This window comes from Dermacentor albipictus, chromosome 2, assembly GCF_038994185.2.
Source record: "Dermacentor albipictus isolate Rhodes 1998 colony chromosome 2, USDA_Dalb.pri_finalv2, whole genome shotgun sequence".
Taxonomy (NCBI): Eukaryota; Metazoa; Arthropoda; class Arachnida; order Ixodida; family Ixodidae; genus Dermacentor; species Dermacentor albipictus.
In genome coordinates, this window is record NC_091822.1 from 75,031,717 (window position 1) to 75,047,553 (window position 15,837).

Genomic DNA, 15,837 nt, shown 5'->3' on the forward strand with positions numbered 1-15,837 from the left:
GCCAAGAAGATGAGTGGGACCGTGTCAGCAACGCTGTATTATACCCGTAAATTCTGTCGGGATCTCGGCGGAGGGTCTCTCTCGCCTTGCAGAATCGCTACCGTCGGTATGAGCGCTCAGCCCACTGTATCAGTGCGCCCGCGCCTGAAAACGGCGTTATCTCGGGGAGAGTCCTTTCGACCGGCGTTTATCCGGCCATCGAGAGGCTTCAGCAAGTTCGCCACCGGTGCTTTGCATACGCGTACGCAGCGAGGCTGGTCCCAGGGGGAGCCACTGTTTACACGCTTTATGAGTTCGGCGCTGTAGGCCTTTCCTCCTCGCGGAAGAACACGGCGCGGCGCCTTTGATACGCGCGCCGCCTGGCGCTGGCGGTACTGCACGCAAATAGAAGGAAAATGACGGGCTTTCATCGTTTGTTTAAGGTAGTTACGGGCGTTCGGGAATTTTCAGCGGGCACGCGGAGACAGGAAAACGTGTTTGTACCCCAACGCGCACGCGTGGTTCGCCAGATTCGGCGGTGTGTGCCTCTCGACGTCATCACCTTGAGCTTTTAAAACCGGGGCACGCGGAGTCCATCCGTTGCACAGAAACCCCGGTCACCGACGCAAGACGCCGGTCGCAACACTCGCACGGCGGGGCCGGAACACAGAGCGTCGAACCAGCGCCCTGCACATCGTAGGTGTCCTTACGACTTCGCTATTTTTTCACCCGTGTCTACATAGTGTTTCTATTAGGAGTGAAAGCTTTCGGAAGATGCGATGACGTTAAGACGCGTGATACTATTCGGCACTAGGATCATGACGCGGAGATCATGAACACTGCGGGAATTCTTACAGGCTGTGAGGGCTTCCGTTATGAAGCAATTCTGATTACCATCGTGATGTATAAAACTTCGTTCAGTGAGGGTAAGTTTTTCTTGTTGAAAGTCTGAGAAAGGCAAAAAAATTTTTTTTTTAGCAGCATATCTTAAGGGTGGCAGGAAGTCCCAAACTTCGCGACAAGCGCTATTTGGATAACACGTTAAGTAACATTCTTCACTTTTAAAATTAAGGCCATGTAAGTCAAAATTGAAGTCTGCCGATTTCATTTATTGTACTGATGTCCATGCTACGACTTGACCAAGCTGTCCGATGAGATATGTTGTTATTGCAGAAATTATTTGCACTAAGAGCGCCCTTCATTCAGTTTCAAGCAATATGCCATAGAGCCGTACGCGTAGCTAGTGTGTGAGATAGTGCCAACATTACCGGTTAAGAGAGGCGCCTTGTCTAGAAGTAATCACAATTCACAAATACAAACCAGTCTGAGTATTACATGCCAAATTACACATTAAGAAACGAGTGTAGCTATAGGTTTCGAATTAGTACTAAATTGCGCATAATGTAGTTCACAGCCGCTATTAATGCACTGCAAAAAAAAATATTTCTTTTACATCCACTGGGCTATCTTCAAAAAAACTTTCTAGTTTGCTGATGAAAACCTATGAAGGAATACCTGTTGCAAATCAGCCTGCTTAAATCATGTGTATAATTATGTGCGTTATTTCCTTATATTTTAGTTTTGTTCCTTATTGCGGTTTATTCAAGTGCGATTGTTTGTTGTCGTGTGTATTTCACTCTGGATATGTCTCGTGTTTTTCGTGTCGTAACAGAAGATTGTGCAAACTCTCAGTTTTTTTCTCTTTCCTTTATTGAAAGTGAATATGTGTGAATTCTCTATTAAAGGTGTTTGCGAACGCTAGAAGACTGTTTTCTACAGTTACTATCTCGGACTATGAGGAAAGTTCTACATTTGCATTCTGTATGTGCCTTTCTTTAAATTCCAAATGATTCCCTTGCGTGCGACAGCGAACTGTTAAACAGCTGTAAATGTTCACTTCACGCACCGCCATGCTTCGTTCATGCAACAAACCAACATTGTGGACAAGGCGGTGACACAACTTATTTGTTGCTACTTGACGCCATAACAAACAAATCAGTCAGACTGACTGACATCATTTTTCCCGGGGTCTTTAATGTACAAATTTGTATAATGAACATCCACCCAAAAGCAGCACATCCTGAGCCCTTGAAGAAATGCTTAAAAATCACATTGTGACGATGGAGGTGGACCGAGTGCGTTTATTTGGCCAGGCGACGGAGAGAGAGAGAGAGAGAGAGAGAGAGAGAGAGAGAGAGAGAGAGAGAGAGAGAGCCGGCCAGGAACAAGATTTGAGTTGAAGCTTATGTACAGGTGAAAGCGGTGAAGTGTACACAAAACGCTCGCATAATTTATTTTTTGCCCGTTCACCGACATGTTGGTTCTTTTACCAGCTTTATTTTCCTTTATCCACTGACCCCAGCGCAGCGTTGACAGCGCTTTCTATAACTAGCTAGCATTCCTGTCTTTCTCGCTCATCTTCCTGTCACCCTTTTCAGAACTTCAATACAGGTGAAAGGCGAAATGTATCTCTATACTTGGTTGTGTCTTGCTGGTGGGCTTGGGTCCTGATCCATAGCGAAGGGTCGGTCACCTTTTCGTCTCGTCCTCGTCAGTTCGCGCTGGTATTCGTTCACTACGTACCTCTCTAAACGCGAGGAGCGAACGTAGTGTGCAGCTCTGAGCCGCATCCAGAGCCGTGCGTTGAGGCGTCTTGTAGCCATCGGCCGAACACTATGCTGAATACGATTCCTTGTCTGTCTCTCTGTCTCATGTATTTATCACTGTGATCCATACACCAGCCTGGTGAATGAGAGCTCTAGGAATAACAAGCTTCTTGTTCTTGCTCAATAACAAATTTCATGGTTCGAACAAGGACGCGATAGCTTTAGCTGTAAAGAATATAGGAAAAGAATATGTAAGAATGCGTGTAAATAGCCATGCCTCGAAATTTGCCGGACATTCTTGGAAAAATAACAATGAGACTTTATTTTCCTTAACCTGTATGTAGTGACAAAAGTAGCACGCACTAAAAATTGCCAAAAAAAGTATTGGTATGAAATAGCGGTCAACTATCTTTTTCCGAAACAAAGGCGGACCTACTGCAATCTGTTTTTGTTCCAATCTCCTGACGTAAAATTTAGGTAGCCACGTACGCAAGCATCGGGCGGTAACCCGCAGCGTTGCTTGAAAAGCCTAATCAAACGCGCTCCTCATTTATAGGCACGTCTTTTGCTTTCAAAGTGAATAACGTTGCCTAAATTGAGCAAATTTTCTTAACGGACTGGCTTACGAGCGGCGATGACCACGCTCAAGTGGAGAGGGTTTTGATGCGGCCGAACCAGCACAATGAAAGTAGATAACTGGATGAAGAGGGTGATGCCGGCGTCTTCGATTGGTCCGCTTCCCCTTACTTGTAGCTTGCAGTGGCTGGTCGAAAATCGCAGCGGCGCGCAACGAATGGTTAAAGATGCCGCCAGATCTGATCCTCAGCAAGAATGGATTGGCAGAGTGATGTCGTAAACGTGATGAAACGGCTCGATAACGTTATACAGCGAAGCAAAAAGTGTATTAAACGCAAATAAATCTGTGCTCCCCGGCACCTCCGAATAGCCAGAGCGGAGCGATCTGCAGGCAGCCAACCATCTTCTATTCATTTCGGAATGGGGCAGCCTCCGGCTATTCGGAAAAAAAAAATCAGTTCTGTTCCGTATAATAATGCAACTTTAACGCGTTCACGGGCGCTATGACGTAAAGCTAATCCACATTCTTTTATTCCAATTCTGCAATCAGCCCTCCGCGATTCAAAATTTTCTGGACCACCCCTACTTCGCCTGTCTGTCACGCCACGTCACAAGGACCGCGATTGCTCCCCATCTAATATGACGTAAACACACTGATTATGCATGATTGGACGGAACAAAAGAAAAATAGTTATTTCTTATTCGACACCTTTTCACAATTATACCTCGGCTACTGGTCAAAAGCTTTAGGGCTGCACCCACTTCACCTGCCTGTCACGCGACGTCACATAACTGCGAAAACTCACCACGTCAAAGTGACGTGTACGCGTGAAAGGTGCATTAATACGCCGAACAAAACTGAACTCTTTTTCCTGAATAGGCGCAGGCTGCCTCATTCCGAAAGGAATAAAAAGTGGCTGCCGCCGATCGCTGAAGCACTGGCTACTCGCACCTGCCGGAGACCACTGGTTTATTTGCGTACGATAAAGCTTTTACGTGGCCATGTAATGTTTTCGAGCACTTTCGCCACGTTTACGACCTCGCTCTGCCAACTATGTTTTGCTGAGGATTCGTTTTAGCAGCATTCTTAACTTTCCGCAGCATGCCGCCGCAATTTTTGACCAGCCACCGCAAGCTAAGTAAGGGGAAGCGGACCAATCGCAGACGCCGGCACCACCCTCTTCATTCGGTTATCGATTTTCAGTGCACTGGCTCGGCCCCATTGAATCCCTCTCCCCTTGAGCGTGCTCCTCGCCTCTTGACAGCCAATTAGCTAAGACAAGCAGCTCAGTCTAGGCAATGTTATTCGTTTTTAAAGCAAACAAAAGTGACCCCTATAAATGAGGAGAGTGTTTGATTTGTCTCTTCAGACAGCCCTGCGGGTCACCGCCCGATGCCTGCGCAGCGGTTACGCAAATTTGTCGTCAGCAGATTGGAATAAAAACATTGGAATAGTTTCACGTTTTATGGCCCCGGGTCACTTTCACGCGGTGAGCTTTTGCGATGTCGTGACGTCACGTGACAGACAGGCGAAGTGAGCGCTGCTCAAAACCCTTTGACCAATAGCAGAAGGCTAATGGTAAAAAAATGGTGAATCAGAAATAATTATTTATCTTTCGTTCGGTCGAACCATGTATAATTAGTCATTAGTCTGCATACATCGTAACATATAAGGTGTTATCACGGTTTTCATGGTGTCGCGTGATAGAGAGGCGAAGTGGGGGTGGCACGGAATTTTTTCACCAATCGAGGAGAGCTGATTGCAAAATAGGAACAGAAAAGTTTGGTATAGCTTTACGCTATAGCGCCCCAAATACGCTGTACCGTTAGGGAGGGGAAATACAAGATAGACAGTTTTCTTGTACAACGCCACAAAGCAGTGGCTGCTTTACTGACGTGCTGCATTATCGATAAGATTGGGTGACCTATATGTTAATACAGTTTATGAAAAAGAGAGACATAACTGGAAAAAAAGAAGTTAGTATCGACACAGAGGAATTAATGGGACCAAGAAATAATGTAAAAACTACATATAACGTCTCAAAATTGTGGATACATTTACATAATATAAGTTTCTCATCAGTCAAATATAGATAAAACACAAAGAAAACTGCATACGTTAAATATTCAGAAGAAGCACCATTTCTGAATAGCATTACCAGTACCAGTACCAGTACTTCGTTGTCTGTTTGTAGGTCAGACGCCACCCGCCTTTTACCGTCACCAACTCACTGATACCACATTTGCACTGAGAACTTATTTAATTTCAACTAACTTTTGAATGACGAATGAATGTGACAAGTGGCAGTTATGTAGTGTCGGTAGCCGAGCTATTTTCTTTATAAAAAAAAGTTCTATTGTGCATTTGTCGGACGCTTACGAAAAGATCGTTTGCGTAGCGTTCACCTGCCGCAGATATTAAATCTTTGTGCAAGTTATCTCTTAGGGTACATCGGCTCCAGTATTAAATGAATGCCCCACTCAACTTGATGAATTGAGATGCGGGGTGTTAGAGCTATCGCATTTTGCAGCGGAGCTGCGCGTGACGACTTTCATAAGCTGTCGCACTTCGGCGGAGGCTGCGTGCGAGAACGCTCCCGTACAGAGGTTTGGGTGCATATAAATGCAATCCATGTGGGTAAAAACTGTTCCGGAGCCCTCCGCTGCGGTGTCTCTATGGTTGCATCTGTTGCGTTGTTTTGGGACGCTAAATTTACGAGCATGCGATGATTGTAACTCGGGGTTTATAACGTGTATCTATGCGGTCACAGAACGCTGTCTCGTTCGATTGTACAATTCATTCCTGCATTTACTTCATTCGTTAATTTTGAAACGAAAGCAAAAAATTGCAATAATGCCCGAAGGCCGAAGCGCTGACAGCAACGGCAAGGTTTTGCGTATCTTAGATACTGTTTGCGTATCAACTATCTCTATCATGATACGTCTGGCAAGCCGGGTATCAGTACCTGTATTTTCGATACATTAAAGGATGTATCGAGCACCCCAAGATACAAGATATTGGCTATAGCAAAAATCACCGTTCGAAACAAGAGACGTTGGCTGAACTCCGCTCCTCAAGCTTATACTGCTGTCACTAAGCCACCTGAATAAAACTAAAGGCAGCGACGTTCTTTTATCTTTCCGCCAGAGCCTTCCAGCGAGGACAGGCGATAAGGTCTGCGCGTCCTTATTGGTGGAGCAGTCATGTGTTGGCGCTCACTACATCTCGACAAAAACAAGCACGCGAGCGTCTGCGCTCAGCCGACCCTTTGTTGTCTTGATATTTTTGTTTTTAGTTGCATCGGTGCCAAACGGTGCGTAAACGGCAATACGTTCACGGAAAATCTAAAGAAAAAAAGTACACAGCCATATTTGCGCCATCGGGCAGAGGCTTCTTATTGATGTTCTTGTAATTAGATGGCGACCCGCTAGCTGGTCGGCAAGCAGAGCAGCGACTCCCATCGATTACAAAATCGACAATCAAAAACAGCTTACAGCGCAGAGTATAAAGAGCTTTTATGTTAAGCAGCTAAAGCAACCCAAATAAATTGCTTCAAATTGAAAGTATTATAATTTGACCGAGAAAGGCTAAAATGTTGAGATACTATAACAGTCATTTGATTCAATTTAAACAAGGTTGGTCGGATTTAAAAAATTTCCACGCAAACATTTTTGTGTATGCGCGTTTGCTGCTACATTATTTGCGAATGCTACAATTTGCGAATGCATCGAAGTATCAATACAAATGGAAAGTATCGTATCGGATGCAATATAATTGTGGTAGTATCTAGTATCTCTATCTCATATACGTGTTGCCCGAGTATCTTGTATCATATCATGATACAACTGCAAAGTATATTTTCCCGGCTCTGTGTTCGAACACTTCCAACAGTGTATCTACTATGCCCGTGTGCGACATGCCGGCGAGAAAGCAGCGCGCAAGGCAACTCCTGCCAAGTAAAGAAACAGTGCCCTGGCAGCTAGCAGGCGTCCCAGAACGCTGGCGTCACGAGCGCTGAAGTGGAGTTGCAGGCATTGCACCCCGACGCTGCACGAGATGAGGAGGACGGGAAACTGTCAACATACCATAAAGAGCACTGGCGCCGGTATCAGTGAACTTACACGGCTTTAAGTTTGTGGACTTTAACATTGCTTTGCAATATCTTTAATAACTCGCGATTAAAGGCATACACTGTGAATGTGATGTTTTAAAACCATTCTTCGGGCGCTGCAATAGCCAAAATTCCGATTAATATAGCAGTCAAGACCATGAAACGCGATCACGGCAACTATGTGACGGTTGAGCAATTTTGCATCAACCTAGCATACCGAAACATCTATACAGACCATCACACCATCGTCATGGCCAGCCACAGCTGCGAAAATTCGCCTGGAGTGTCAGTATGAATGCAGTCGCAATAAAAAATAAGATAAGGCAGTGCTCTCTGAAAAATAAAATAGGATAATTTAGTTAACAGTTTCCTGTCGATTGAGCGGTTTTCTTACCCTCTTGTCAGATTTCAAACTGACGTTCGGAACTTGTTAGTTTATCTTTTTTATACGTTTATTTTTGTTACTTCTATGTGTACAAAAGTCCTGTGTTCTCCCACGTCTCCTCGTTCGTTTGGGTGCTGACTGCAGCGAAGTAGCTTTTGAAAGATTGCTCTCAGCAATTGCTTCAGCTCAAGCAGGTTTAGCTAACTCGTCTCTGTAGCAACGTCTGTTTTGATCCGTTCCAGTAGCAGCCAGTGTGTTCGAGCGTTTCTGAGAAGTGTTTTGGGTTCCTGTTTTTAGATAAGGGGGCTTTTATCCTGTAGACACGTCCGGTGCGTCGTCAGCTACATTGCACACAGTGCCTGGGATCAGCCAAATGACGTTTTGCTTGAGCAAGAGATAACGTACAGGTGAATTTGCTGAATGAAATAATGATGATGAAGAAGTATAGAAATGTTGAACGAAATCGTGGTGTTTGTAATCGAGATAGAGCCCTTCATTGAAGGCAATACCGTCCCTTTACATTTTGCAGGAACAACATGACTGCTGGGAATCTCCGCAGGCGGCTGACCATGCTGGTAGGCGTCGCCATTTTGTACGTGGTTGCCATGGCAGCAGGGGCGGCTGCGCTCGCGGTGACCGACGTCCGGCCGTCCATCGAGCAAGCCGAACAGCGGGCACGCGAGCTGACCGAGATACTGGCCAGCCTCAAGAGTAACCTGCTTGTTTCTGTCGCCGCCGATGATTTTTAGTTATGCCAGATGTAGAGATGTCTCTCTACCCCGTGATGCTGTGGGGCCAAGTGCAGTATAAGCTAATATGTCTGAACGCTTCGGTGACTTGTAATCTTCTCTGCGATTACTTATTTTCTTGAATAAAATCTATGCTAATCCCAAATAACTTGAGAGTATTTTGAGTGAGTTTTGGGTGCTTCGAGTAACCTGCTGCATACGTGAGCGACTTGAAGAAGACCTTGCATCCGTTGATTTGCAAAATGTAGCTGTTTCTATAACACGGTGCTAGCGATTTAGGGAGTTTAGGGAGGTAGTAGGTTATGCTCGCGTTGTGCAGTGATCTCAACCTTAACGCGTTCTTTTTTCGCACCCATTGGCTCTTGTTATGGTTGCCGATGCAGTCAAGGCGTCTGGTATATACGAATGGCTACAAAGTCATCACGAGTGACGAATGCGCTTAGGAGAGGAAGGATGCACCGACGCCATGAATGGGGCACATTTATTGCTGAAAGCAGTGCGTTTTCCAGGAACCTGTTATTTGTATATGACACAGCTTTGGACACCTCGTCAGAAGAAATGATCAGCTACGACTTATTAGAACCTGGTGGATATTCGTTTTATTCTCGGACGGAGACGTGGAGAAAAGGGAGGATACTGAATCACCGAGCACCAACTACTGGAACGTTTTCACGTAGTGAAAAGCGAATGCTAACCGACGAAACGACGTGTTGCTTGTAAATAAACGTTGTGAATAGGCTAGCCAACTGGCGTAAGGTTAAGAGATAAGTGACGCAGTGAATGCATCGAGACAAAACGGTAGGCTTTTCAGTGTACTCTTGCGATTTTGTCGTTTCGCTTTAGCCATCGCGTCATACCCTGTGTTGGGCCCATAGTGAGGGCTTCTTTGCCTCCTTATGGTGTAGAGATGACACTAAGGAATGAAATCGCTCTGGTGCTTGCACATGTCATTAGATTTGCGGCTTTTATAGTTCCTGTCATCCCTTTAGTAACGCCACCGTTTTTATCGATGCATTGCCAAACCTTTTCTTTTTATATGGTGGAAGATTTCCCGCAGAAATTCCCACGTATCTTTCCTTGATTAATTTTATCTTATCTTTAGTGAGACAGCACAAGGGCGGTGAAATTTCGCATGAGCGTATTTCTGACGTCTCACTGCGTCTCCGCCGTTCCCAAGTGTGCACACCTTTTTTCACATGAGCTGGAGATAGCTGCTGCGTACCTCGCGCAAGTTTGCGCGAATGTGAGCAGTCCTTGTTATTTTTTTTATCTCTTTCTGGCAACTATTTGTGCAGCCACAATTCTCCCTCGGCACTGCACCGACCTTCTCGGCGCTGGACAGCGCTCGAGCGGAGTGTACACAGTGTTCCACAAGGGTGCCGGTCCTTCCGGACAGAGCGTCTACTGCGACATGGACACTGATGGCGGTGGCTGGACGGTGAGTCACTAGCATGCTTCGCAGCAGGCAATTCGAGACTGCAGTTTTACCCCTAACGCCACGCCCTAAGAAAGCACGTGCGGGCTGGAACGGGGCCTCAAAAGAGTGGGCTTATGATTCGGGTATCTATTCTTCTTTCGGAGCGCTTGTTTGTAAATTGAAATACGCACCTAAACACCTGCATCTTCCACTTGTGAAGCGACAGATCGACACTTCTTAAATAGGTTGGAGACCTTCCCTTCAGTTACCGGGTCGCCCAGCATGCTGAAGCTACTGCCCCCCTTCGCCACCCCCCTCTACCACAATCACCCCCCCCCCCCCAACGTTTCTAGAAGGGGCCTCGTTTTCCTCATTAAAGGAACTGCTTTCCTTAGCAGTGTTTATGCGCGCATAGCTCACTCTTCTCCCATCAATGGAGTGTGAGGAGGAGAAGAAGAATTGGTTGGTACATAGAGTAATGATCTGAAAGTCTCAAAAGCAAAAAAAAAAAGTGGCGGGAGGTGTTTAGCACGTACAACGAGGTAATGGGCTGAAGTCTGCTGCTGGGGTGCGATCGGAGATGGTTGTTCGGCGCGTTCGTTCGGTTACCGGCGCGCGCGATTGGCCTACTCCGCGCCGACGTCGCCAGCCGCGGGGCGCCGCCCCGTTTTTGGTGACGTCAAAATGACGACACGCTCCTGTCAATCATCCGCCCATCGAGCATTTCGTCCGAACGCGACGGGAGTTGAGAAGTTTGGAGCGATCATACGGCTTCGCATGGCGCGTCTGGTGGATTGGGTTGGATTCAACAGGCGGCCTTTTCGGCTGCAGAATGGCACGTTTACGAAACACGTTTGAAGAAATGACAGAAAATTAATTCCGGCGTCGTTTTTCTTTCTCGAAACAAATAATTCGTTGGTTGCACAGAGAAATCGACAACATCATCGGTGCCAGCGAGCCACTGGGATGTTGTCGCTGCCTCTTGAAAAGTGCGCCACTCTTCCCGTCGTTTTTTTTTCTTTTTCCTTCTCGCTGTGCGCGACACCACCTAGGGATGACGCAAAGAACCTAATAGTTATAAATTGCAGTAGTCACACGTACTGCTATTTGAAAACGTGTTTGGGCTTGAGAAGAAAAAAATACACTTTTTTAGACAAAGATTTCATTCAATTGGAAGACGAGAAACATTTGGCTTTTTAGTATACTGTTTGCAAGCAGACGACAAACGACGGAGGTAAACTTCCGGGGAGGTGACCGCTTCCTGATTGGCTGCTATCTCCGCCCCGCTGTTACAAATTTTGCATACTGCAACTTTGTGACGTTGCGGCAACTGAACAGAACGCGTATCGAACAAAATATCTCCGATCGCACCCCTGGTTGCTGTTGATTACTTTTCATCAGACTTTTCGTAGAATCACAATCGGTTACGGTGTCCCAGTGTTGCGGTCTGTGCCACAATTTTGTATATACTAAATAATGGAGAGAAACGGCTTTAAAGCCGCCCAGCCTGATGTCTGTTGATAAGCTAGTACTGTTGATTTTTGAAAATAAGTTAACGTACTTGTTATCCAGTTTTACCCTTTTCCTTTTACAGGGCAGCTTACAGCACATATTCTCGGGTTAACTTACTTGTCCTTCCTTCGCTTATTTCTATCCAATCCTCTCTTTCTCTCTATGCGCATTCTATCATCCCTGGCAAGGGATGACACATACCATGGTCTTAGGAAACTAGAGTGCACTCGAGAATTATGTTGACCTTTGATGCGTGACGAGAACACTTATTAAAGCGCACAGTATATCTTAATGTGGAGCAAGTGCGAGACGACTTGTGGCTTCCCTATTTGCAGGTCATTCAGAGGCGAGGCCAGTTCGGCAACAGAGCGTACCACTTCTACCGCAACTGGACCGAATACGCTCGAGGCTTCGGTGATCCATCTGAGGAGTACTGGATTGGTAAGAGAATGCATCGCAAGTGAATCTTCTGGCGCATAGTATTTGCTCGCTGCCAGCGCAACAGTTGATCCAATGGGAATATTTGTCAAGATTGACCGCATGTACTAGCGGTGCATGGTGACGACATAGCTACGACACCAGACTAGGTATAGCGGCCATCACAAAAAGCAGAATGTGCTATACAGAAGAGAACAGAGGTAATGCAAAGTGCGGAAGTGCGCTTCACTATAAATGTCGTCCCACCTAACCAAGATGGCGGACACCAGGCTACAGTAGTAAAAAAAAAAGTGTGCAGATCCCACGCACTAGGGCAATCTATGACATGCGAAGCATTTTACAGGCACCTGGCTATCCAGCTTTGTTTGGAGTTCCGCAAAAAAATGGCCGATGGACCAGTCTGTTGGTTCAAATTGAATAGTTTTGGGTGTGGATCGTAAGCGTACGTGTGTGTGACGGCAACAGCATGATGACTACCACTTGGCATGATTTATACGGAGGCCGTGTGACGTGGGCCTAGGACATGGCCACTGCTGGGTTCTACGTAGGCAGTCGACGAGCGTAAGCGAGATAAACACACATTGCGACATTCTCAGCGACTTCGTGGTATACAATCGTGCGTACAATTGGTTATTTCATTTGGTATATAGTAAAACGACGATGGCATTTGTACTTCAGCGAAGAAATGTGAAAGCTTCATTAACTTGGCCGGTCATGAAGTCGGTACACCATCGCAGAGTTTCTAGGGTGAGCTGCTACGAAGGAAGGACCAGGCTGGGCCGGTTTGTTCCGTTAATAGTGCAGTTTAACCCAATGCCTCGGAGCACGAATTGTGACAAATAAAGAAAAGGGCAACGTGACAAGGGATGGCGCGCGCCGAGTATTTCAAAGAGCTGGCTGGCTTTGGAACGAGGTAAGCGTGCATGGGGTCAGGCATAATGGTTACATGACCTGGCTTCTGTGCTCGACGGCAGAGGTTCGATTCCCACATCTGTGGGAATCTAAGCGAGGCAAGACACGCAGTGAAGTGCCAAGAATGAGGCAAAATATGCGTCGCATTATTAAGGCGTGAGAGCGCGTTTCGGTGCCACCACACTTGCCGCAATATGTTCATCGCACCGTCCAAACTTTCAAAACGCGTCTTTGAGCTTGAAGAGCAGTATTTAGCGGGAGCTCGTCCATCTTGGTCAAGGCAAACCAGATGAATGGGAAAGCCTGCTCACATGCGTTGTTAGTGGCGCAAAGATTACAGAACAGAGCGGTGTTAGTGGATGATAGGGCCAGTTTTGGCTCTTCACTTGCAGCTGAGATTCAAGGCCATGGCGCGTCTATTTGCGCACGTAGGTCCTTCCGTACAGGTGCCATATTTTGTACAGTGTTACGCGCTCAACGAAGAAACGACAAAAGAGTCTATTTCCACCACTGGTGTGAAACATACGTCACGCGGATCACGCCGTTTGAGTGAAATGCGCGGTACATTCGCCTGATCAAATACTATTTGGCCAGCAAGTTTTTGCGTTTGCTCCTATTTTTCGCAGGCAACGACGCGCTTAATGCGCTGACGTCGAGCGACCAGACCATGGTTCTGCGTGTGGTCCTGAGTAACAGCACGGACGACAGTGCATCGGTCGACTACGATAGCGTTCGGGTAGAACCCGAGCGTAATCTTTACAGAATACACCTCGGAAAGTTCGCCGGACCTGAAGGTGAGAGAGAGAAGAAAGAGAAACCGGAAGCCTTACTTATACTTGGTGGTGGTCAACAGAGCTTTCATAAACGTTGATTTTGCACTGTAATAGGCGCTGATAATGTCGTTATAGTTTGATCAACGCCTGCATTGAAAGATCTGAGGCGGCAATATTCGCAATGTAAAAAAAAAAGAAAATCGAAACCGTTCGCTGACTTTTAGAGTTCACACAATGACACGAAATTTGTCCGGCAAATTAAATTGCGACGGCTTTATCCATATGGCTGAGAGAATATTGTAGTTGATAAAAGTTAGGTTCAACTTAATCAGTACATTTCGGCCATGATCTCAGCGTTGAGGAAGAAATGGGTGAAGAGGCGATGAGGGAAAAAAATAAATCCTGATCACCGCCGTGACGAAGATCATGACGTTATAGATTCGGATAGTGATAGTCAATTTTCTTAGATCAAGGCTCGCAATACCAGTAAGTAGCATTTAGTTTGTAACAAATTATGTAGCATACGGTAAGCTTACTCTACAGAGATAGCGTCGAAAGTCTCTTGAAGACAAAAAATAAACGCGCATTTTCTGCGTTTCTCGAAGTTCTCTCACAAATACCTTCGCTGTTCTCAAAACTAGCTTGTCCTGCTGCTTAACGTCAAGGATCGCACTGTTCGTAAGTAGCATTTAGTTCGTAACAAATAATATAGCATACTGCAAATCTACGCAAGAGGAACGGCCGTAAACAGCACTTTGAAGGCAGAAAACACGCTTATTTTTCTAACTTCTTTTTCAACTTCTCTAAAAATAACGTTCCACTTTCTCACAACTACCTTGTTTTGCTGGGCGCACTGATTACGAACGAAAAGATTCCTGAACTTAGCCCCTGATCTCTCCCGCTGTTGTCCGCAGGTTGGGACTCCATGGCGATATCGAACGGCCAGAACTTCTCCACGTACGACCGGGACAACGATCTGTGGCCCCAGAACTGCGCCTCGACTTTCCGTGGCGCCTGGTGGTACAACAGCTGCCACTCGGCCAACTTGAACGGCCTCAACCTGAACGGGCCGCACGAGAGCTTCGCCGACGGAATCGAGTGGAGTCTGCGAGGCTCCTCGGTCCCGCTCCACTACCACTCCTACCCCAGCGTTAAGATGATGATACGACCAGTGGAAATGCCGCGTTTCTTGCTGCGCGAGTAACCTGGAGGCCACCCGAACAGAGCCGCCCTCTGCGTCATCAGAAAACCCACGATCCCCCTGTCACTTTCACATCATTCGAAGGACGCTAAATATAAGGATTACGCTCGATTGGTATTGTCCACGTTTCTGCAATTGCTAACAGCTCGATGTTACCGTAAACGTTGCCTTGGTGAGACAGATGCTGCTCAAGAACTAGGAAAGAATGACGGTACCACTTCTAGGTAGGCATGCTAGCTCTCGTGAATGTGCTGAGAAGGCAATATTGGGAGTTCAGGAATCAAGACGATTTCCCTGTCTTGTGATTGAACACACATGGAAACACAATTTCAACACGTCAAGTCACATCAACGCAAAGTAAGAAGCCTTTTTGCTGGTTTGAATGCTGACAAAAAACACGGTTCCACCTAGAAAAAAAAAAGACAGCGCAATTTTTAAACAAATGTACGTACATCTACAGGGCTTCAGCCCTTGCCTTTAGTGTCCCACTGAGTGTTATGCGGCGAAAAATTTCGTCAACATCACACTATTTTTTTTATTTTTTCTACGAACAAACTGAAGTGTACGTCTCCCGTATGTTGTAAATGACAGGGGATGATTGTACGATCCCCCGTGCACTTATTCAGAGCACGGGGGCGTTCTTTAGCGGCGCACGTCTGCGCCGTGAAGTGGCGGTCGCTGGCTCAATTCGGATTCCTCTTCAGCAAGCAGTGCATTACCGGCGGGCCACCACTAAGCGCGCGGTCCCCTTTGCAGCGAAAGCATGTATTTCAGTGGGCGAAGGCCAAGCGAGGCCAGAAGGTACGCCTCGGCTTCGCATCTCGACGACTGCTGAGGCTTACGTGGCCCAACGTGGGGATGCGGCAAGACGAAGACGCGTTGCATTGCGAAGCCAATCGCACTGTGTGGAGCCATTACATCTGGCATCGTATGCCCAAAGCTAGTTGGCTCGAACGCACGGCTGCGTCCACCGCTCCCGCGTTCTAGGCAACTGCGACGGGGGCTGCGCGTGTACTCTAAAGCTATCACCGCCCGTACTTGGTACCCCGTGCAAGTGAAGACGGAGGCTTTATTTGAAATGGTGTGACTGTCAAGGCGGTTAGCGAATAAAGAAAACGAAAAAAAAACACCGTTTTTGCTGAAGCTTCTAATTGCTAATTATCCCATTTGGTGACGA

General features: G+C 46.6%; 1 protein-coding gene across 1 annotated transcript; it reads left to right on the forward strand.

Annotated features, from left to right (window-relative positions):
- Positions 1-349: 349 nt before the first annotated feature.
- Positions 350-14,771, forward strand: LOC135913116 (techylectin-5A-like). Its single transcript, XM_065445794.2, has 6 exons — positions 350-675; positions 8,188-8,369; positions 9,703-9,845; positions 11,672-11,777; positions 13,313-13,480; positions 14,374-14,771. Exons 2-6 carry the CDS (start codon positions 8,195-8,197, stop codon positions 14,661-14,663), a joined length of 882 nt encoding a protein of 293 aa, XP_065301866.1. The 5' UTR covers positions 350-675; positions 8,188-8,194; the 3' UTR covers positions 14,664-14,771.
- Positions 14,772-15,837: the final 1,066 nt, after the last annotated feature.